This window comes from Bombyx mandarina, chromosome 12 (assembly GCF_030267445.1).
Source record: "Bombyx mandarina strain Sakado chromosome 12, ASM3026744v2".
In the NCBI taxonomy this organism is placed as follows: Eukaryota; Metazoa; Arthropoda; class Insecta; order Lepidoptera; family Bombycidae; genus Bombyx; species Bombyx mandarina.
The window spans coordinates 12,065,611-12,087,851 of record NC_143219.1 but is presented as its reverse complement, the minus strand read 5'-3'; the positions used below and the strand labels follow the sequence as shown (position 1 = coordinate 12,087,851).

Below are 22,241 nucleotides of genomic sequence, written 5' to 3'. Positions count from 1 at the left end.
AATATATTTGTACGATAGAATTGTTGTCGTGGCCTAACGGATAAGACGTCCGGTACATTCGTGTTGAGCGATGCACCGGCGTTCGAATCCCGCAGGCGGGTACCAATTTTTCTAATGAAATACGTACTCAACAAATGTTCACGATTGACTTCCACGGTGAAGGAATAACATCGTGTAATAAAAATGAAACCCGCAAAATTATAGTTTGCGTAATTACTGGTGGTAGGACCTCTTGCGAGTCCGCGCGGGTGGGTACCACCACCCTGCCTATTTCTGCCGTGAAGCAGTGATGCGTTTCGGTTTGAAGGGTGGGGCAGCCGTTGTAACTATACATGAGACCTTAGAACCTGTATCTCAAGGTGGGTGGCGCATTTACGTTGTGGATGTCTATGGGCTCCAGTAACCACTTAACACCAATAAAAAAAAAATTAACAAAAAAAAAAATAACAGCAATAAAGAAATAAAAAAATAAAAAATTAAAATATTTTAAAAACTAATCGTTATCTAACCACTTTAGCGACGGTCATTTTAGGACATTTTAACCTAACAATTAAATATTCTTAAATCTACTTCTATGGTTTCAATTCGCGCTCATTATTTCCATTTTATTATTTCCGATGATATATTTTACAGTTTTCATGGTCACATAAAATGATTGATTTCATTAACATAACGACTAGTAAAAATTTTACAAAAAAAATTACGAACTTGACAGTTATTTCAAAATAAATAGAATATTATAAAAAATATATTGAGATCTCGTATCAGGACAAAATCGTGCAAAAGTATTTTATATAAATTACATCTTACATCTATTACCGATTTTTTTTTAACACGACCTCATTAGCAACGCAAGGATTGATACTTCATTCTATTCTGCACTATAAAATAAAAATGCGTTTTAATTACAGAACTATTTTAAAATTAAGGTCTATAAAAACATACAAGTAGGTAAATTAGAAAGCTTCTCCTAACACGCGACTGCCAAGCTCCTTATGAAAACCAATAAATCAAGCCGAGCATTAACATTTACCTTCTACCCAGCACGTTAAGAATGAAAATAAATCGCACCTAATGCTGAGCCAAATCACCGAGATGAAATTGAAATTGAGATTGAGCTATACAATGTCGGTGTGTAGTGATTCAACGATCCTTTACGGCGGTTACACACAGCACCGTGCCGAGGTAATATAGGGAGATTTCAGTTTATTGATCTGTGAAATTGAAAGAAAACGACCTATGCGAAATTCAATGGCATACGAATCTAAATAAGTAGGAAACTTTTTGTTTAGCTCGACGGTACGTACGTCACGGAAAGGTTCCAGCAGCTTGTGTACTTAAGTACATAAAAGTTTTCAATTTGAGAATCCTTATTAATTTTTTAAACTTCTTTAGTACAGTTGTGATTCGTAACTTTACGAAATGGATCTTGAAACATGACATCCACTCAATTTACTTTTGTATGGACACTGTCAAACCGGAAAATATGCTTCGTGGCATGGCATTTACAATGATGTACCTACGCGGGCGGGCTCACAACACCACCAGTATATTTAACCACATGAAGCTATTCCTTCGTAGTGAAAACCGTTCTTGAGGACGTGCTAAATACTTACTTACTAAGAAAAAAATTTACTTAAATATCAAAGCTAAGAAAACTATCACTATTTAACCACTAAAAGAATGACTGATATTTGCTATGGTAATTATCCAAAATATTTATCACTCTTTAAGATTTCTGCCAAGAAATAGAGTCGTCTACGTTTGATGTATAATGGATTAGGACGATTAGGCTCAGTGATGTGGTAATTAATGTTACCGGAGCAGCCTTCGCAATAAACGCAAAAGGAAATGTTGACCTGCACTCAAGAACAAAATGGCCGTATCGTATTGTGATTTCGAAATATTATGACGGGAAAAGAATAGGGGAGAGTAAAGCCGGATATTGGTTTTTAAGTAAAATGCTTAATACCCATGCAGCAAAAGCAAAATAATACTTTCCTAGCACAGATACTTATTGTTTCTTATATTTATGCAATAATCTACTGTGGCAAACTATGGGAAATTCCTTTGCCGAAACAATTAAGAAGTGTGACGGCATTGTTGGAAATAGTACCTACTATACTGGGAAGAGAGTTCCATATCTAGTACAAAAAAAAGAAGGGGACTATGTGCTGTATGTATTTTTTACCAAATTTAACATGAAGTCAAAACGGCAGTGGGACGCCCTTGAACGTTCAGCCTCCGTCTCGCTCACTGACGACCTGGGCTTAATGAAGATCCAGTGCCACTGAAGAATCGAAGAGGAGGGAGTTCGTCAGCAGTGAAGCTGGAGAGGTCAGAAGCCCCCCGCCGGCCCCTACAGGGACCGTCTTGTGGCGTCCAGCCTTCTCATCTCATTTCATCTCGTTTCACTCAATTTAATTAAGTTTTATCCCAAGACATTACTCAAAGAGCCGGCCGTCGCCATCAGCCGACCATCCAATTCGTGGCCGAAGTACTTGAGACCGATCAACCCGGCCCCGATACGAACGCCTCCGATCACGAGGTGGGCACCCGGTAGCGGCGCGCGCCCCTGCCCGTAGAATAACAGGGCGTGGTTTTCTCGACCGCCACCACCAGCCCCAACCTCCGGATCGAGCCTGCACAAGCTGGACAGGCAAACTCTCGGTAGTCTCTCCCCGGGGCTGCGACCAGGTGTCGTCAGCGTAACACATTATTGCCGTTCCCGTGGTGCCGGTTTAGGGCACCGCCTTTTTATCTAGTGAGCGAATGGTGGTCATGCGCGCTTCATGGTGGAACCTCGCGCCTCCAGCATGCGAGCCACCACCTCAGCTCCTCGACTTCTATAGGGTCTTCCGCTTCGGATGGAGGAGGGGCAGGGCCGAGCTACGATCTGCCACCTCCTCCATGCGCTCTTCTAGGGAAGCGGCCGCAGATTTCAGGCCGACCCATACTAGCCCTTCAAAACTGCGCCCGATTTTTTGCCTATTGAGGACATTATTTTCCCCATTACTTTGAATGTGCGAAGGGAATCAGAGCCCGTCCGCACCGAGAGGTCCGCACGGGCTCTCCCTCCGAGGAGCCGGACGGAGCGGAGGACGCCGGCGGTCGAGCCAACTTTTGAACAGATGCAATTTTATTCATTACTTCTTTTGATTAACCAGGGGTCAGTCCCCTGGAATCTGGTAGTACCCTCAAGACTGGACTCCCTCGAGCCCTCCACCCGGGGCATTTTAAAGAGGTTACGTCCTCGCGGCAGCAGCTTCCCGTCCCCCACGTGTTGATGATTACGGGTTAGCCGGCGGCCCGCTGAGTGCAACGAGCAACACGACAAACCACCACCCAACGCCCAACGAAACCACGCCGGTATACCGGTACCCCCTCTGGAGGCGTTCCTCTATAGCCATAACCAAGGACTTGGCGACCAGCGGCCAGAAGATGCGCAAACAACGGCGGCCTCTTCTCATCAATAAGGGAGGCCGAAAGTGGCCCACCATCTCCCGTTGGACACACCGAAAAAGTTCGGACGTGACCCCAAAACATGAAAGGAAATAAAACCGATACCGAAACAAAACAACGACGAAAAGAAAATAACAAACAAAACAATATAAAACAAACGTAAAGGGAGAAAGTGATTGAAATTTAAAACGAATTTGTTGGGGTGGGGTAACATTAAAGTAAAAGTAAACAAAATATAAATAAACGAAATTCGAAGAATTATATGAACATAAAATAAACGAAAATATATAAACAAAAAAAGAAAAGAAAGGATTATAAAATTGTGTTTTGTTGATTCGCTGAATTACTAAGTTTTAAAGGAATTTAGTAATTTAAGAATAATAAAAACGAAAAGGGTGCTGGTTTTCGTCCGCGTCGCTCAATCTCTCCCGCCGTCACAACGAGAGAAGGAGCGATATCCCTGGCAATGTTGCCCAGTGGCCCGTTATCAGGGATGTTTCAGGACCCTACCCACTAAATCGCTCCCCTGCACTTTTCGCCCAAGCGTCCGATCCCCTTCGAGGTCAAACCCGGATGAGGTAAGGGGGTTACCGCCGCCAACACTACAACCAGACGGCGCAGCTCATCCCAAGGACACCCAGCCAACGGAGCCTTCGAGGCGAATCGAAGGTTCTAATACGTCGGCGTCTCGTTACGGTAGCCCGTCGTGCCGCCCAGACGATGCCCTGGTGTCCCGGAATACCCCGCTGGACCAAAACTAGCCTGCCGGATCGGACGCACTTCTCATTACTTCGATTGTTATAAAAAGCGACTCAGGACTCACCGGAAAATGGGCAGAGCGGTTCTGAATAGTGATAAAGCGTTGTCAATGTCAGCTTTTAGTAATAATGATTATAATAAATAACAAACATAATAATTATTTAGTTATATTGATATTAATTACGATAAAACTATATGAAACGAGATAAGATGAAATAAAATGAAACAATGTTCTAGAAAATAAAAGAAATCGTGAAGCCACGCACAGCGATTTATTACTTAAGTTAATAAATTACCATGGTATTTGTTAAATTTGAATAACACACAAAATTAAGAAAGTAAACCATTCACTCAACTCGCTCGTTGCATCCCGCCCAAAAGTCTAGTTTATTCTAAAATTTATTAATTTTTTAGCAATCAATTTCATACATTGAGTTCAATTTCAATTTTAGACAAAACATACTTTGATCATTTTTACGAAGATTTGGCGCTAAGATCTTTGATACTTTGCCTATCTAGTGATCCAAAATATAAATGTATATCTATGACCCAGACGAATCAACAAAATAACCTATAAATTTTAATAAAAAAAAAAATATCGAAATGTTCTGAAACATTTCTGTTGTGGTATAATTAATAAAAAGTTCTTAAAACATGGCTTCTATACTAATTAATGCTATAAAAAGGCTACATGTATCTCCTCAAATCCGCTTATGTTCGTTGAATTCAGCCGCGTTACAACACTACCGCAAATAAAACTATTAACATTTTAAAAAAGGAATGGGAGTTTCCACCGCTGTACACCAAACCCAGAGAGGTTTGGATCGAGAATTTGGACAGTGTAGAAGAAAGAAAACTGGGCTAATCGAATTACATCCATGGTTTATGCGGCTCCACCTAGGATCGACATAATCCACAGCAACGTTATATGGCAAAGAAATATAGATGGGTTTCCTGGGCACATACCAAGACGAGAGCAGAAGTTCGGGGTGGAGGCAAGAAACCGTGCCACAGAAAGGGTTGGGTCGCGCCAGACATGGCTCAATAAGATCACCGCTATTTCGTGGTGGAGGTGTAGCCATGGTCCTCGTTCAGGCAAATCGCCTTCTTATGCTACCATTTCATCTTAGGCTACATGGCTTAACTACAACACTGTCAGCCAAACTAGCTCAAGATATCTCCATATTGTTAAAGATTTAGAATTGCCAACAGGATGAATCACAGTATTTGGTTGATCTATTGAAAATAGGAACTGGGGGCCTTCAGTTCTAATATTGATGAGTAAGTATTTAGTAGTTGAAACAATTTGAATTATTTGAAAAGCCAGTGAATATGTTGTATAGTTGTATTGTACTATATCACATAATTTTTGTTGACAATAAACAGTTAGGAGTTAAGAGACGACTTGTTAGTAGTAACAGATCCCATCATCTCATTTTATCATCACATGGCTACAACTGCAGCAGATATGTCTTCTTATGTGTTTCATTCACAACACACTTTGGAATGAACTCCTCTCCATTGTTTTCCAGAGTGCTATGAAATGTCTTTCTGATGAGTTTGAGGAGAGTCCTCAGTTAAACAGTAAGACTTTGCCCTTGCATTTCTGATGTCCATGAATGAATGGACTACTTACCACTATGTACCTACAACAGCAATAAACCAAATTTAATTTTAAAATCAGCTTTATCAAAATTTATAAAGTCTTTTTGTAAAAAATCTACTACTACTAAACATTTCAGCACCGACTATGCACCAAGGAATATTACGGCAGCCACAGATAACTTGTTGCATGTAAACATTATGCCAGTATACGGGCTGAATGTATACTCAATGTTAAAACATGACACCCTCATTTTAACTCAAGCCGCTGGCTGAAAAAATTGAAGAAAAATTATATCACTTGCACAGTGATAATAGAGAAAGGATGAAGAAATTCAAAATAGATCAAGTTTAGAATTGAAAAAGTAAATAAAATTGAAATTTGTGAAAAGTTTAAGCTAACAGATGTACAAAAAATAAATAAATGTACCTAAGAGTACACACAGCTGTGTCTTTACATTAGTGTTTAAAAAAGTAGCAAGCTGAATCTGGTGATGAAAAGGGAAGGAAGTAAACAAAATGAAGTTCATAATAGATCTTTTGTGCACATGTGATGAAAATTACATATTGTATCATTTGGTAGATATTTAGTTATATTAGAAGAGCCAATTAAAATTTCAAATAAATACACATTTTTGTTCAATTTATTTCCCCTTTCTCAAAGTTTTGTTTACTTATTTAACACTTAATGATTTCTTTTTAAGCTGACCAAATACTTACAATTTTAAACTCAATAGCTTATTTTATGTAAAATAAACAATATTTTTTTAAATTATTATTATTCATATGTGTGTATTATTCCATAGATGTCACATTGTAAAAAAAACCATCAAAAGCAAATTATTAATCTGGAATGATGGATTTAAACACAAAGGAAATAATATTCCCTTAGTTTAGTCAACTATTTTCTTCATTTTTCCTTTAATTACAGGCACCTGTAATTGTATTTATAATTTAGTATTGTGATACATACATCTAACCACAGACCGCACTGTCATAAGATTCAATGGAAATGTTTGCTTATTTTAAGCAAAAGTAAATATTATAGTCTAGAGGGGTACAATATATGTAAATAAGTATTTTCCTAATATAGTTCTACAAGTTATGAATATGTAGATTTTTGTTTGGATAGAAAAGATAATTAACATTATAGTTATTCATATGCCAACTATTCTCAGTAACATATGTGATCAATTTTAAATGTAGTAATATTTTAAAATTGAATTTTAATTGAATTATAATTAATTTAATATTTTGTTATTTTTAATTTAAATTATAATTTCAAATTCAGTTATAACTGAATTCTTCTTCTCAGTCGTGTCACTCTGACAGAGTGGCACGACTATATATAACTGAATATAGCAATGATAATTACCTTAGGTCCTTGTTTAGGAAACTTCCTGCCATTTTTGTCTAATTTGCCACTGAGGTCAGACCATTATTTTCTCCTGGTACATTAGGTTTATATTTGGCCATAGTGACATGTATAGTGTATAAAGAAACTGGATCGCATTTCTTATTTGTAGGTTGTTTGGAACTTTATTACTGGAATAAAGATTTTATCACAGAAATTTACTACTACTTAGAAACTGATGAAAAATATCTAATCAGCATATTAGCATTAAACAAATCTCAATCAAAAAATTCCTTTAATATTAATTCGGTTACAAGACTTAGTTAAACAAAGTTATATTATACTCACAATTATTGTTAGAACTACAAATTGCTTTGTTTCTTTATGTTTAAATCTTGTTTTTTTCAACCCTTACACAAGAGCATGCCCTTCTACTTAAATTGGTATCTGGATTCAACTGTCTTAGATTTGGTGCTGAATGCGGATATGTATTAAAAAGGCCTGGCATTTTTTTCTACTCGACTTTTGACATCTTTATTGCAACTTGTACTATCTTGTGTTCTTGACCTGATTCTCGATGAGATGTACTGGCCACTATGAGTCTGTCTGACCATTGGTGTCAAATTCTTGGACTGCTGAATTTTTATCTCGATTCTGGAGTTCGTATTTTATTAGCTTTTTTAGATCTGAAAAATATTTAAGTACAAGTTTTTTTTTCTAGAAAATAAAAATAAATCCACTAGACTTTAAATGAACTCTCTGAAACATTTCTCTAAAAAACTAAAATAAGACATTAAAAACACCACGTATAAAAGAAAAATAACTATAAAATAATAATTACAAGGCATATAGTTGGAATCGATAAGGAAAATTGAATTCCAAAGAAACATAAAACATTGAAGTTGGTACCTGATATAAAGTACTTCAAAACTTGCCCGCTAATATTTTGTATACCTAAATCGTTCAAATATCTCAATATTTCTCTCGCATCTAACTGTGAAGTTATTTGATAGTATTCATCATCCTGCATTTTAATATCTTTACTAATTTTATATTAAATAGTTTACTACTTGCATGCCAGCTGGTAAATAACAACTTAAACGAGTCTCTAACGGTGTTATATGCTTAAATGATGTCTTAGCAAATAGGAAATTAGGAATTAATAGGATGCACTTAATTAATAAAGCTCATGTTTAACAATTTAACAGTTAACACTTTCACTCTTCAACGTATGGACAACAATGCGAGACCGGTCTGTTATCGATTTAAATCAATGAATCGTTTTAAAAAGGAAAATCGATATCAGATTTTTTGGCTTCGGATAGAACACACCCATATAAAATACAATTACAAATACATTGGTTAGAACAATCGAAATCACTTTTACACCTTATCAATCATCATCAAACTCAGGTTTTTACACGAAAGAAATAACAAAGCATTGTTCACGTATGAAAATTATCTAATCACCTGTGAAAATGATCATATTATGTTAATTAGTGTTGCGTCATTCTCATCCTTATTAACTGACTCTTGTGTTACGTGAGTTATTGAACCGGTAATTTTATTGGCTTCCATTTACGGCCGTTTTCAATAACCTATCTATCCCTAGTTTCGGTTACTAAAGATAGACAAATCTATATTTTTGTCCTTACTTACGTTCCAATAACCTATCGACGGGCAGCAGTTCCTATCGGATTTATCTATCCATCGTCGGGAGGACGGATAACCTGCTAAAGATAGAACGCTCATACAAATCGTGCTTACTTCCGTTTCAATATGAGTTTTAAGTAACTCTCCGGTAGGCGGCGCTATCTCTAGTATGGGCATTCGCTTATCTGTCAAAATCGGCCGGTTACATGTTTATCTTTCGAAAGTAAATCGCTATAATTTAATAATTGTTTCTCTTCATATTGGCATATTGTAGCAGTGATGATAGTGATATGGAATTATTTCAAATGATAATGGATTGTGATGCAGATAGTGATAGTGAGGCCGATATCATATGGTTAGGAAAATAAAGATCGTCTGAATTACATGGCGAAGATCAATAATTACGAATTTGACTATAGATTTCTGAGCAAAGGTGTTGTGAATGAATTGATTAATTTAATGAGACCATATTTGAGTGTAACGTCAAAAAGGTAAGATAAATTTTAACCATAAAAGTACTCGTTATTACAACTTATATTTGTTTATAGCAATAGCAAAATTATACCTAATTTTTGTTGTGTTACAAAATCACACTCAACAGGAATTCTATAATACTGCTGGATTCCCATGGTGCCCTAAATGACATTCATATACTAATACAATAACCTGGTAGGCTATTTACCTTCATTCTTATTACACACTAATACCTCTACATTTTATATTTGTTACAGATTCAAATATAGGAGAGGAATTTAGAAATAGAAAAAGAGTATTTTGAATGTGTAATTTGTGTGCAATGCATCATTGATGTTTCAAAATGTTGTTGCTTGATGGCCTGGGTCTACTCATGATACAACTATAATTAACCATTCCGATTGAAAAGGTATTTCTTATTTATATTACCTTATTATATATTATTATTATATTTTTATTTATTTATATTATATATTTAGGTGTTTATATGAATTTAATATGACACTATTATAATAAATTATCTACATATCAAGAGAACATTGATAACAAGGTGGACTTGGAAATTGCTATTTGCTTGCCGATAGAGGCTATCCCCACAACCCTATCTTTTAACGTGATTAATTAACCCACATACTCAATCGGAACGATTTAAAATGAATCACATATTAAAACAAGAAATACTATAGAGAGGTAATTTTTTTTTAGTTAAGAGCTTGTTATACTGTATTGTAAAATAATTTAAGCGAATAATGTATAATTTTCAGATGCATTGGTGTTTGTAAAAGAAGACTCCCTGTATATCATTGAAAAGTAGATTAAAACTAGAAAATATGCAAGCTGTTATTATAGCTGCCATGCTGCATAATATCGTCAGAAGTATGAATTTAGAAGAATTAGAATCAGAAATTTCAGTCGCAGATACATTACAGGAAAATAATATAATTGTTCATAACAATTTTTCAAAACTTACATCTGAAATACAACTATGTACTTATAAATAATTGCTTCCAAAGATAATTTATAAAATAAACTCCAAAGATAATTTGACTATTTTTATTTTCCAAAATGATAATTACATGGTAGTTAGTACATGCAAGATATTTAATTTAGAATTTGTACATATACTTAAAAAACTATCTAACATAAAATTATTATTGCCTACTTAATTTATGAAATTTAATATTCCTTTTAAGTAATTTTTAATTTTTTAAATTATCTAAATCTAACTTAACTTTTGCTACAACAATCTCCTTTTCATTTTCCAAGTCAAGTCTCTTTTTTGCTATTAGATATTCTGCTAATGCATTGTCCCTATGCTAGCCTTGCATTTCTTTTCTTCCATCTTGTTTCCGCTTGGCTGTAAAAGTGTTAAAAATATTATATGTGACCTACAACAATGTGCATGCTTTATCCAAAATTTCATCTGCAATCCTTACCACCTCCAGCCTGTAACAAAGAGCATAATTATTTCAAATACTACGGCAACCTGAAGAAAAAATCATGTTTATCAATGTGTTATTAGAGACAAACAATCAACTAATTATACTAACCTTACTAAGGTTGTTTCTTATGTTGCCGTAGCGTTCTTTAAGTTTTCCCATTTTAGTCGAAGCTGCGATGGAGTTCGTGGGAAACGACGAATCGACGAATTAAAATCATTTACAAGGGTTTGCCAAGCCTGCTCCTTCAATTTATTGTTTGTGGCATTTGTTGCCTTATTATTGAAATGTTTTTTCGCCGCCACAAGTTCTGCTAGAATCATCGTCTCATCTTTTGTCATGGGTGCTGCCTTTCTTGACTGAAAAAGATATATTTTCTAAACTTGAACTCAAAGTTTTCAAAGTAAAATTATTATTATCAATGTAGTTCATAGATACTTACAGAATTCATTTTATTTCACTGTAGCTCTTTAATTATAAACACACTTAGAATTATAAACGAAAGTTTTAAAGCGTTTTGGAGGTAAGTCATCATCTAATATAGTAGGTAAACAATAGAAAAACAAACAAAAGAAACTGATCACTGCTTATTGGCAAACGGACTGTCAAAACGTTTCGTTTCATAATTTCGACTAGGATAAAAATAGCAATACGTCCAATTTAAAAAATCTACATATGTTTTTATTACTTTTTGTTATAAACAAATGTGTTTATGATAGTCTACAATATGCTGGTTAAATTATAGTTATAATTTAGAATAAAATAAAATAAGTCTTGATCCTGATGTTGTTTCGTATTTGTAGTAGAACGAAACGTATCAAGAGGCTCGGATAAATCGGAGGGAAGAAGCTATCTACTGTTGGTTAAAGAGAGATAGCACTTATCCGTGATTGTGAAACGCAAACTAAGGATAGATACGCTCTTGCTGATATTCGGAGATAGCTATCTATCCGAAAACTCAGATACGTTATTGAAAACGGCCGTTAGAGAAAGTAAATTCAAGCCCTTTTTTCTTAAATCGATTCTTCAGACTTCGCTTCGAATCGATTTATAAATACACCTTTTTCGGGAAGCATCAGTTGAAGTGATTAGAAATAGCATCCCTATGTACTTCAATTTTCAAATCAGTTTTGTTTTTTGAAATTTCATGAGCTAACGGCCAACAATGTTTTTTCTTTTGAATTTGTCTACTTTAACAGGCAAAGGAGATATAGCTTAAAGATTCAAACTATGGTAATTCTAAGGCAGACTTTTTGGTGAGAACGTGAAAACAAAGTTATTTTAATTCTTGTATTTTGTCAATTCAGTTTATCTTCAGATTTAAACATGAAATCATGGAACCTTTTCAAGTTCTTCTATTATACTGGAATGTTGCTTAATTGTATTTCATCTCATCTCATTTCACCCAAATTAAATCTGCTCCAGTTTAATTTTCATACTATATGTACTTATGTATAATTGAATATTGTCATAACTTGTTATACTGTTGTTATACTGAAAGAAAAGATCAAAGCCATATTTAATTATTAAATAACATACATTTTAGTAAATAGTGACTTTAATGGGCTTTAGGGAGAACCCAAGAAGCTCTGTCTAGCGATTGTGATAAACCTTCTCACTGTTGTGTTATAGTTTCTGCACAAGGAAGTAACAAACATCCACACTTTTTTTTGATGTGAAACATTATAGCCGCACGTAAAACCGATTTCAGGCGTGGCGACGCGTCGCCACGCTATATGATGGTATATATACAGTCTATATGCAGTAGTGTGTACGGTGTAGCGACGCGTCGCCATGCGCAATCGACTGTGCGATTTCTACACTCGATCCGGCGTTAAGCCATCTCTCTCGCTACACTGAGCTCGGATACCTATAGTGTATACTCCGTAGTGTATACAGTGTTGTTTTTGTTTACTACAATACACATAACCTGTGTTTTACTTGAAAACAAATTATTTTTTCCTAATATTTTATTTTATCATTATGACATATTTAGTTCCTATCACAATCTGTTCTTTTCTGCATATTACTTTTACAAAATAATGTCGATGTTTCACATCTGCCAGGCGTCCCGTGACGGCTCATTTTTTTTCTTAGATGGGTGAACAAGCTCACAGCCCACCTGATATTAAGGGTAATCGGGCCCATAGACATAAAATGTATGGAATTCATGTCAAAATGAAGGCCAGCAAAAATTATGGTTACGCTAATTGTTAATTTTTCGGTTCATATTATCTGATAAAACTTAATAGTGCAGCAACAGCTAATGTAATTTAATTATTACAATAAATCCGAAATGAGGGAGTTTCTATGTGAATGACGAGGTCATAGCAACCTGGTATTATAAAATGGCTTCCAGAGCCCATAAATAAACGTCTTTTCAAAGCGGGTGGCTTTGAAATTTGAGATCGAAATCTCAATAAAGTATTGAGAAATAACACTTTTTTTTATTATTTATTAGAGCGAGGCTCAGTGGTGTAGATTGGGAGAGGCTATGTCCGCAGTGGACGACTGTGGTGTGGATGTGATGATGATGATGATTAGAGCCATACCTATTAGGTTAAGTCGGCTTACTAACACTTAATAGTAAAGAATAACGTTTGTCGTTATTCAAACCGGACGCAGCTTTACGTCTCTTAAATAGTAGTGTATTAGCTATTTTACGTCTTCGCCGTAGAATAGGAAGGGTGTGAAATTAACGTTAAAGCTAGTTATAATGCTGGAATGCTAATGTTTTTGGCGATCGTCGTATGCTGGTAAATTTCTGAGTCCTGGCGTCCATTCTCGGGACGATTAGTTTAATCGGCTTTACACCTAGGATGTCCATTCTGTCACTCACACGTAAGATAGATCACCATTTATCATATACTGGATCTCAGATCATCTATCCTCTTGAGAATAACTAAAAAACAAGACATTTCATTTGTTTTACGATTTGATCGTAACAAAAAATCTCTAAAATATTTCTTTTTTTTTTAAATGATTATTTTAAATAGAGCTAAAATGCATTCGGATGACATAAGAACATGGTATTGGTTAACAACATGATTTTTTAATTAATAAACAACTGTTACTCAAAGATTTTATTGGTTCAACAAATTAATTCAACTTTTAATAAACAATTTAATATAGCATTTAATATAGAACAAACATTAACTATGTTTTATCTTTTAAATAATTGAACAAATACACAATTTAATAACTAATCTTCGCACATTAAATAAATATAAAATAAATTTTGTTACAACACAATGCGACTCAAGTAATATATAGCAGATATACAGGGTGTTCTGAAATCGTTTTCTAAACAACAGAGGATTCGCTACTGGGTATAGTTTACGGAACATTATTTAAATTAGTAAACAGAGAGTATACTTGTATTAGCAAATTCATATTTCGTGAGCCCGAATATCAAACAATAATTGTCTCCGCACGCCATCTTCCTATAAATGTACATTTACTTTACTTTTAACGAGTAGCGTAATTGTTTCGAGACACCCTATACAAACTAAAAGACAATGACTTATACTAGGGCAGTATTAATATTTACACTTACATATCCTTGACCTTTAGGATAATCACAATCATATTTTATTTTTTTTTAGGTCTATTGCGGTTCACCTGATGTTCAATGGACACAAATGCCCACAGACATACAGTGAATTTCGCCCAGATCTTGAGCAAATGAGTTCACTAGTATGTAATAGGCTGCATTTCAAACAACAAAGCTCTAAGGGCCATATGAGACGGTATATCAAATGTGAGCTGTATCCCGTCTTTTTTTATTACCCTTGTAGGTAGGAGCATACGGCCTACTGATGGTATGGTTACCGTCGCTATGGACCTCAGCAATTCAGGGCAAGCCAAGCCGCTGCCTACAATGATATTTACATTAACATGATATTTATGTTTTATTAATATAATATATAGTAATAATAAGCATATTGCAAAAACGTTAATAGATAATGTGCGTTTAAATAAAGATTTTTTAATATCATACATACACGTAATTTTTTCTAATAAATTATTACGATAACGAAATCAAGAGAAACAAAATCAAGTAAATTTTATTTAAAACTTTCATACGTAATTGGAAGGATTTAATAATATTTAGTTAACGATGGTCACACCACGATAATACTTTTTATAATATTAGTATTTTTAATACAGTAGTCTCGAATAGACCTAATCGGCCTAACAGGGGCGAAACGTAGTAGTACAATATATATCCTTTCTCAGAGTAAATTATTTTTTACCGATTTCCGACAAAATCGATATATTGAGTTGGGCGTGAAAAAATTACAGACCGTGGTCATTTCATAATTTTCAAATATTAGTATAGAATGAATTGTCATTTTGTTGAACTTTGTATATTCATAAAACCCTGATATGACTGAATTGGGTAATCTGTATTCAGCAGCTCAATGATATTTATATTTTCTTTAATAGTAAATTTTCACGAATATTATGTGTGCTTAGTGTGATTTAAACGTTCTCGATAGCGTTAAAGTTAATTCGAATTTGTATGGAGTTGGAACGTTTCCCTGCGTTTGCCGCTAGGGGCGCTGTTCCAACTGCATACAATTCGAGTTAACTTTTACGATATCGAGAACGTTAAAGGCTTCGTCAACAGAACGCGTACTTAGCGCTGCGTTTTAATGTCGCGCTCTTTACATGTCACACAAATCGACTAGATGAGTCCAACGCTCCTTGACGCAACGTAACGTCAAATCATAGTGCCTTTCGATAGCAATGTGAAATTTAAAGTATTAGATTTCGAGTGATTCAGATGTAAACATGGGAATTTCCTAACTAATTCTATAAAATTTTGGGCATTATCTAGTATTTCAATACATATTCACTCGGACGCTAAATGAAATTTGTAAATTACAACGCCTGACGTCAAAGCGTCCTAACGCCGCGTCAGAGCGTTGCGTACTTATAGCGCTGGCGCTCTGTTTGACAGTATATTACTATAGTTGTACAACACATCTCAGCGTCATAGCGCGCCGTCAGTTTAACGCTCTGACGCGCGCTAAGTACGCGTTCTGTTTGACGAAGCCTTAAAAACTCGCACTAAGCCCACTGTTTGATTTGTTTGTGAAAATGTTAATCAAACCTTGTATGTATTAAACATTGGCCACGGCTTTGATTATGTTCACGTTATGTCTATGCCTCTGAGGTATATGTCAGAGTGGAGGTACTCGTCGTGGTCGTGCAGGAGAACCGGGGTGCGGTTCATTGGAGAGAAACCGATAGCGGGTATCCGACGCGCCTTATGTACCTGCTGTCAGTGCGCCGGGAAAGATCCTGATGTCCAACTTAAGTTCCCTGATTGGAATACACATAAATGTAAAGAAAAACTTTATCATTTAAAACCTTTAAAACTGTATAGTTTTACTTTTTTTTTCTTAAACGGAACCACTCACCCTGTCTGTTATGCAATGAATGATCATTTCACACACAAATCGGTAAATTAGTATTTTAAGCAGTGTTATTATGAATACTGTATTATTATGTATTTTTAAATATTAATTTTACAAGAAATTAAGGGCTTTAAATCTGTTTTCTTATTAATTACAGAATACGCAATTAATTCTTTGATTGTTAATTCATTCTGGAGTATTCTGTATCATTGTATATATTTTTTAATTGATTATATGTTTCAACATTCTCACGGCCTGCCTTGTGCTAAATGATCCAAAGCCAAAATACATCGACAACGTAAATGCGCTACCCACCTTGAGATATGAATTCTAAGTCTCAGTATAGTTACAACGGCTGCCCCACCTTCAAACCTAAACGCATTACTGCTTCACGGCAGAAATAGGCGAGGTGGTGGTACCCCGCGCGGGCTCACCACGACAAGCCCTATCGCCAGTAATTACGCAAATTATAATTGAAGACATAAGTGGATGAAGGGGTTTAGTTCTCTTTTAAGATTTTTGAGTTTTTACATTGAATGAAGGAAGGAAATGAACATTAAAGGCTATTTTTAGAAATTGTATTTGATTAAGAGTTATGTACAAAAGTTTGTTGCCATTTCTTAAAATTAACAAATTGTAGGTAGATTCCCTTCATCCACTCATGTCTTAAATTGTTGCCATTTTTTTTTTATTACACAGTATTATTCCTTGATCGTGAAAGTCATTCGTGAACATGTGTAGGCACGGCGACTTCTTCGGATATAACTACGTCATCAAATAATTTTAGTAAGATTTATTATTCAGCGCTGATACAATGGTTATGCTTATGTTAGGAGATAATGATATCGAAGTGTGAAAGGCTTAAGCGACATTTCGCTTAACACGCGACAATTATATTTGTAATAGCTGACCCGGCAGACTTCGTAGTGCCTCGATCGATAAATAAAAGACCTAAGCTTTTGTATAAAATAAACTTAAACAAACAAAGAAATCCGTCCGACGGGGACATGTCAAAAGAAAACAGAATTGTTATTTTTATTTAATTCCGATTATTTTCATATTTAACTAACCTTTTAAACCTTCTCTGTACTTCCAATAAATAATTCAAACCAAAGGACAATGCCCATTTCTTAGGCGTTTGGGCCCTAAAAAGTTGTCGGGTCATGATCGTTTTTACTTAATTTGATAGAAAGAAATATCGTTTCATATTCAGAAAACGATATTTATATTCTCACCAGGTTTAAGAGAAATATCAAATATGTAATTTATTTTTTTGTAAAACAATGCCAGGTTGAAGAAATGTTGATACATAAACTAAACAACGTGAAAAAATAAGGCATAGTTTTTCAAGTACAAATAGTTTAGACAAAGTTGGCCCACTTTTGGGCATTGTCCTTAGCCAAATCGGTCCAGCTGTTCTCGAGTTTTAGCGAGACTAACGAACAGCAATTCATTTTTTATATGAGTCGTCTATTATCAAAGGTGGCAATCTGTGCATTTGGACAAAATTTTTTATTGATATGTCAATACAGATTTATTTGAAATAATCGTCTCTTCAAAGAAAACGGTTCAAAACCTGCATTAAATAAAGGTTAATAGTTAACCTGTTATTTATCTAAGATGTCGTTCCGAAGAGTTTTGTGACTGCCAATGGAATACAAAGTCAATAATTCGTTTTTCTGATTTACCAATCATTGTCCAAAAGTCAGATTGCCGCCTTTGATAATAGTCGACTCATATATAGGTAGAAGATAGATAGATAAATTAACTGAGTTTATTTGGTATCAGCCTCAACAGTTCGACGATTTTCATTAAACTCCAATTAAATTTACCATTCAAATAGCTGAAGAAGTTTTTTGTTATGGATATTTTGTAGTAACGTTGAAAAAATGTCGCTTGAAGCAAATAGCCTTGTCCTCTAAATAAGATATATTTCGCACCATATCATTTATGTTATTACTTACAATTCGGCAGTAGCTGCTTTGAAGGCGGTCCAAAAAGGATTAGAAGCGTCTACTTTAGTACACTCAACGTAAGGATTTTTCTGAAATTCGATGGTGACGCCTTCACCGGCCTCTTTGCACCATTGATTGATCTGTGAATTTTATTTGCATTCTCTTAAATTAATTTGGATTCGTTAAAATTTTGAATATTTGTATGCGAGCCTCATAAACACTGGAACGTCAACTCCGCCGCCCGACTCCAGATATATGAGGTAGAAACCGCATAGTAAGAAGAACTAATAAATAAAAGACAAACGTACTGCCTATGACAACAGGCAGTTCGAATATTTTCATGTAACTAACATTAGGTCGTATTCTGTACTTAGACAGCATACTTAATAAATATTTAATATATATTATATATGTCTAAGCATATGCAACAGTTTAATTTTATTATTAAAAAAGAGTATAAATTAAACTGAATTTTTATCTACCTACTTTTCATAATATATTTTTCAAGTATGGCAATTGACTTCTTGCGATTCCAATGTTGCCAGAGTTCAATTTATAAAAATTCTATACATATATAATATGTACTGTTATATAACAATTATATGAGAAACAAGGTGAGATTCAGATAGAATAAAAGCTGAAATTGTGGACATCTGAGTTAGAAGAAGTTCCTAACATTTGTGCCCTCTCACAGATTCTAAACGATTTATAAGCCACCGTTATTAGACGTTCGAAACTGAAGAGACGCTAATTTAATAAAAACAATTCCCACAACTTCGCTCCTCGCATTCCCGCCATAAAGTATCTAAAGCGAATTCCCAGAACCGAGCACGCGTACCATGGCTTCAAACTCCACGTGATCGACGGTGACGGCCAATCGTATATCGAAAACGGCCGTCAGCTTTTCCGGGACCACATTCGACTGTACGCCACCCTGAAAAGTTTCAAATAGTTAAAAACAAAAACACCAAACCTCCTGCGACTGTATATTGTGCAAGTTTCACTCAAAAAAAAAAAGAAAATTACACGCTCAAAGCCAATTATATATCTTCGTGAACGTGTAAGCCCTCATTACCCCAATATTTAATACAAAAACGGACAGCTTGTAAAATAAATAGAAATTAATACGATACATATATCATCATCATTCGCCTGCCCTTCTCCTGTCATCTGGGGACGACGCAATATGTTGTCTCCTTCCATACCTCTCTCATATACCATTCTTCGCTCACTCCATCTTACCCATATCGTCTCTCACGCATCCATCCATTTCTTCTAGGTCTACCTCTTCCTCTATATCCTTCCATAGTCATAGTTATCACCTCTTACCAAACTCATTTTCATTTCGTCTTTCTTTCTTTCTTTCTTTTTCATCACATGTCCATACCATTCCAAACGCGCACATCTCAACTCTCTGTCTCAGGTGCCACTTTCAGACTTCCTCTAACATTCATTCCGATTACAATGATAACAATAGACCGTATAAAATTTCGACACTGAAATTTGTTACAAAAGTATATTTGGTAGATTTTTTTAAATTATTATAAAATTAACCATACTGAATTAGGTATTATTTAAAAAATAAACGCAAAACGAGTTTTTGTATATATAACTAAAAAAACGTACGTAAAGCTGGTTCAAATTAACGGTAGTGACGTCACCGATGGTCAGTTTCGGATCTCCGTCCAAAATTCTCTTCTGTTCCTCCCTAAGGTCCATGAACTTGTTGATGATGTATCTAATCTGAAATTAATATATATACATTTATATCTCGTCTCGGAATTCGGTAAGTATTAAAAAAATACATTTAACACGCTTTTCTTATTTTTGTAAGTATATATGGGCGCAACGCCACTGTTGGCAATAATTAACAAATAATATATAGTTTAGTTTATTCTATGTTAATATTATTTATTATTAGCAACAAAACTGTTATTCTACCATATTAATAATTAGCTGACACTGTTTTGATGTGAAAATGTTCAGAATATGTTTATGTTTTATATTATTGTTTAAAAACACAAATGACTGTATAAATGATTAAATATGAATAAAGCATAAATATTAATAATAATTTATATTAAAATTAACAGTACTAATAATTTAATTAAGTATTGTAATTGTTATGCAATGATGTTGTTGGCGCCATCTATTATTAGGCTGGATAATAACAATGTTAGTTAATATTACTTAAAAGTAATTCATGTAAAATAAATTAAATGTGAGTCATGTAAAATAACTAAAATATTGTATTTTGAATATTAAGCTATGTTTGTGAATTGTTCGCAGTAATTACATTTGTTTGTATAAAAGAAGTTGTAGTTGCTATAACCACCACAAAATGGCTAATTGTGTAAGAACCACTGAATAACTCAGGCGTGGCTTTTTGTTGAAAACAAGTAATGTTAAAGTTTTATAGAATTGTATTGTATTTCATTGTAAAAGGCCTTATGTGTTAAACTCTGGCTTAACGCCGACATATACTATGTATTTTCAGGAATACCTATAGTTAACTCATTCAGTATAACTAGGGCTGATACTATTTTTTTTTATTAAAGTTAAAATGTAACAGTAACTTAATCATATAATTGAATGAAATCATCTTGAACATTGTAATATAATTTGCTTGTTTGTTTGTACTGAATCAAGTTTATATCTGCATTATGTTCGTTTGTATACATGTGACGGAAAGACGTCCGATCAACTTGAAAATTTCAGTTAATTATTATTAACTACTGTTCAGTTAATTATTATTAGCTATTATTCAGACAATAATTATGAAATAACTATTAAATATATTCAGACAATAATTATTAACTATTATTCAGACAATAATTATTAACTATTATTCAGACAATAATTATTAACTATTATTCAGACAATAATTATTAACTGTTGTTCAGACAATAATTATTAACTATTATTCAGTTAATAGTAGGCAGAATACTAGAACGAATTCATTGTATTATCATAGTTTCTACTTGCGTGTGCAAATTTTCAAGTTCAAAAGAGATGAAACTAATTGTTAGTTCGTTCTTTATACAGTTTTTAAACTCGATACATTACTTTTATTTTGGTCCGAGAACGGCCTTTATTGGACGATGACGTCAAAGTGCACAATCTATACTATTATTATAACGAGGAAAGATTTGTTTGTTTGTTTGTATTGAATAGGCTTTGAAACTACTGAACCGATGTGAAAAATTCTTTCACTGTTTGGAAGCTACACTATTTCCGAGTGACATAGGCTCTTTTTTGAAAAAAAATTAGGACTCCTTACTAAAACTCTAATAATGTAAGGTGTAAAAAAATTACCTAAAATATTATTTACATCACGTGCCCTGCGAAAACTATTGATGATAAAATAAAATAATGTATTACGACTTTGTAGAATACATTTACACAATTATTTACAAAAAGTGTTGCGAGAGCATATGTCTAACTATTATAGTTATGCTGCAATAAGTGTTCTTTTATAAAAAAAAAAAAAACAACGTCAAATATCGTTGAAATTTTTGTTAAAGACCCGAGCGAAGCCTGAGCGGGCCACTTGTCAGTATATAATTAAGTAACTCTTTAGCTTACCTTTTCTCCGGCAGTGTTGGGAATCAACAGGGAACCATGTCCGGGCTGGCCAGTGCAATGTACGTGAGTTTCTGTTCAAATACAATTCGCAACTTTAAAATTGAAGTGGCTTAAATCCAAAATTCTTCGTTTTTTTTGGAACGAAGTTCCTTATGGGACGATGCAGAGGGGTACCCTAACCGGGAAAAAACGTCCGTAACGTAAGGTTTTTATTAGTAATGCACACAGTATACGACTTAACTTTGTAATAACGTACAAAAAATAACATATTTTTTTATCATTCATTGACCACGATCTCAGGGGGTTCGTTTGCGCAATACTGTAACTAAAAACAAAAAAAAAAAAGGAGGTAACTCAAAAAAATACATGTCAATTAAATGTCTTCAAGTCATTGAATTTGAAGTTTATCAATTGATTTTGAAGTTAAAAACCTTCATATTGATTCTCCTCTTCAAGTTATTTTAAATGATTACATGCTTGAATGTATCCTTGGAATATGACTAAAATTCTAAGTCTACAATATTTTTTTACT

General features: G+C 34.3%; 3 protein-coding genes and 2 long non-coding RNA genes across 5 annotated transcripts in view; 2 read left to right on the top strand and 3 right to left on the bottom strand.

Moving 5' to 3' along the window:
• The first annotated feature begins 4,854 nt into the window (after positions 1 to 4,854).
• Positions 4,855 to 6,453, top strand: mRpL4 (mitochondrial ribosomal protein L4). The gene is given in 10 exon segments (XM_089732022.1): positions 4,855 to 4,958; positions 4,960 to 5,082; positions 5,084 to 5,154; positions 5,157 to 5,225; positions 5,228 to 5,296; positions 5,299 to 5,323; positions 5,325 to 5,395; positions 5,398 to 5,506; positions 5,964 to 6,093; positions 6,095 to 6,453. Coding segments are annotated over 10 exon segments (834 nt in total). The 5' UTR covers positions 4,855 to 4,875; the 3' UTR covers positions 6,179 to 6,453.
• Positions 6,454 to 6,618: 165 nt separating this feature from the next.
• On the bottom strand, positions 6,619 to 8,445 carry Hyls1 (Hyls1 centriolar and ciliogenesis associated). Its single transcript, XM_089731800.1, has 4 exons — positions 8,087 to 8,445; positions 7,773 to 7,863; positions 7,199 to 7,360; positions 6,619 to 6,758 (listed from the first exon to the last, which is right to left on the bottom strand). The coding sequence occupies exons 1-3, from the start codon at positions 8,205 to 8,207 to the stop codon at positions 7,237 to 7,239; spliced, it is 336 nt and encodes a 111-aa protein (XP_089587926.1). The 5' UTR covers positions 8,208 to 8,445; the 3' UTR covers positions 6,619 to 6,758; positions 7,199 to 7,236.
• A 378-nt stretch (positions 8,446 to 8,823) lies between these two features.
• On the top strand, positions 8,824 to 10,346 carry LOC149501836 (uncharacterized). The gene is made up of 3 exons (XR_016324023.1): positions 8,824 to 9,321; positions 9,562 to 9,713; positions 10,069 to 10,346. It is a non-coding gene; the product is annotated as an uncharacterized LOC149501836 (long non-coding RNA).
• Positions 10,340 to 11,742, bottom strand: LOC149501835 (uncharacterized). The gene is made up of 3 exons (XR_016324022.1): positions 11,186 to 11,742; positions 10,855 to 11,102; positions 10,340 to 10,750 (listed from the first exon to the last, which is right to left on the bottom strand). It is a non-coding gene; the product is annotated as an uncharacterized LOC149501835 (long non-coding RNA).
• A 3,778-nt stretch (positions 11,743 to 15,520) lies between these two features.
• LOC114246094 (aminoacylase-1) overlaps positions 15,521 to 22,241 on the bottom strand; it is a 16,009-nt gene continuing 9,288 nt past the window's right edge. The window contains 9 exon segments of the mRNA XM_089731799.1: positions 15,521 to 15,907; positions 15,910 to 16,008; positions 16,011 to 16,040; positions 16,043 to 16,074; positions 18,134 to 18,264; positions 18,963 to 19,058; positions 19,751 to 19,867; positions 21,710 to 21,780; positions 22,141 to 22,156. Coding sequence (XP_089587925.1) covers positions 15,873 to 15,907; positions 15,910 to 16,008; positions 16,011 to 16,040; positions 16,043 to 16,074; positions 18,134 to 18,264; positions 18,963 to 19,058; positions 19,751 to 19,867; positions 21,710 to 21,780; positions 22,141 to 22,156 — 627 coding nt within the window. The 3' untranslated portion in view covers positions 15,521 to 15,872.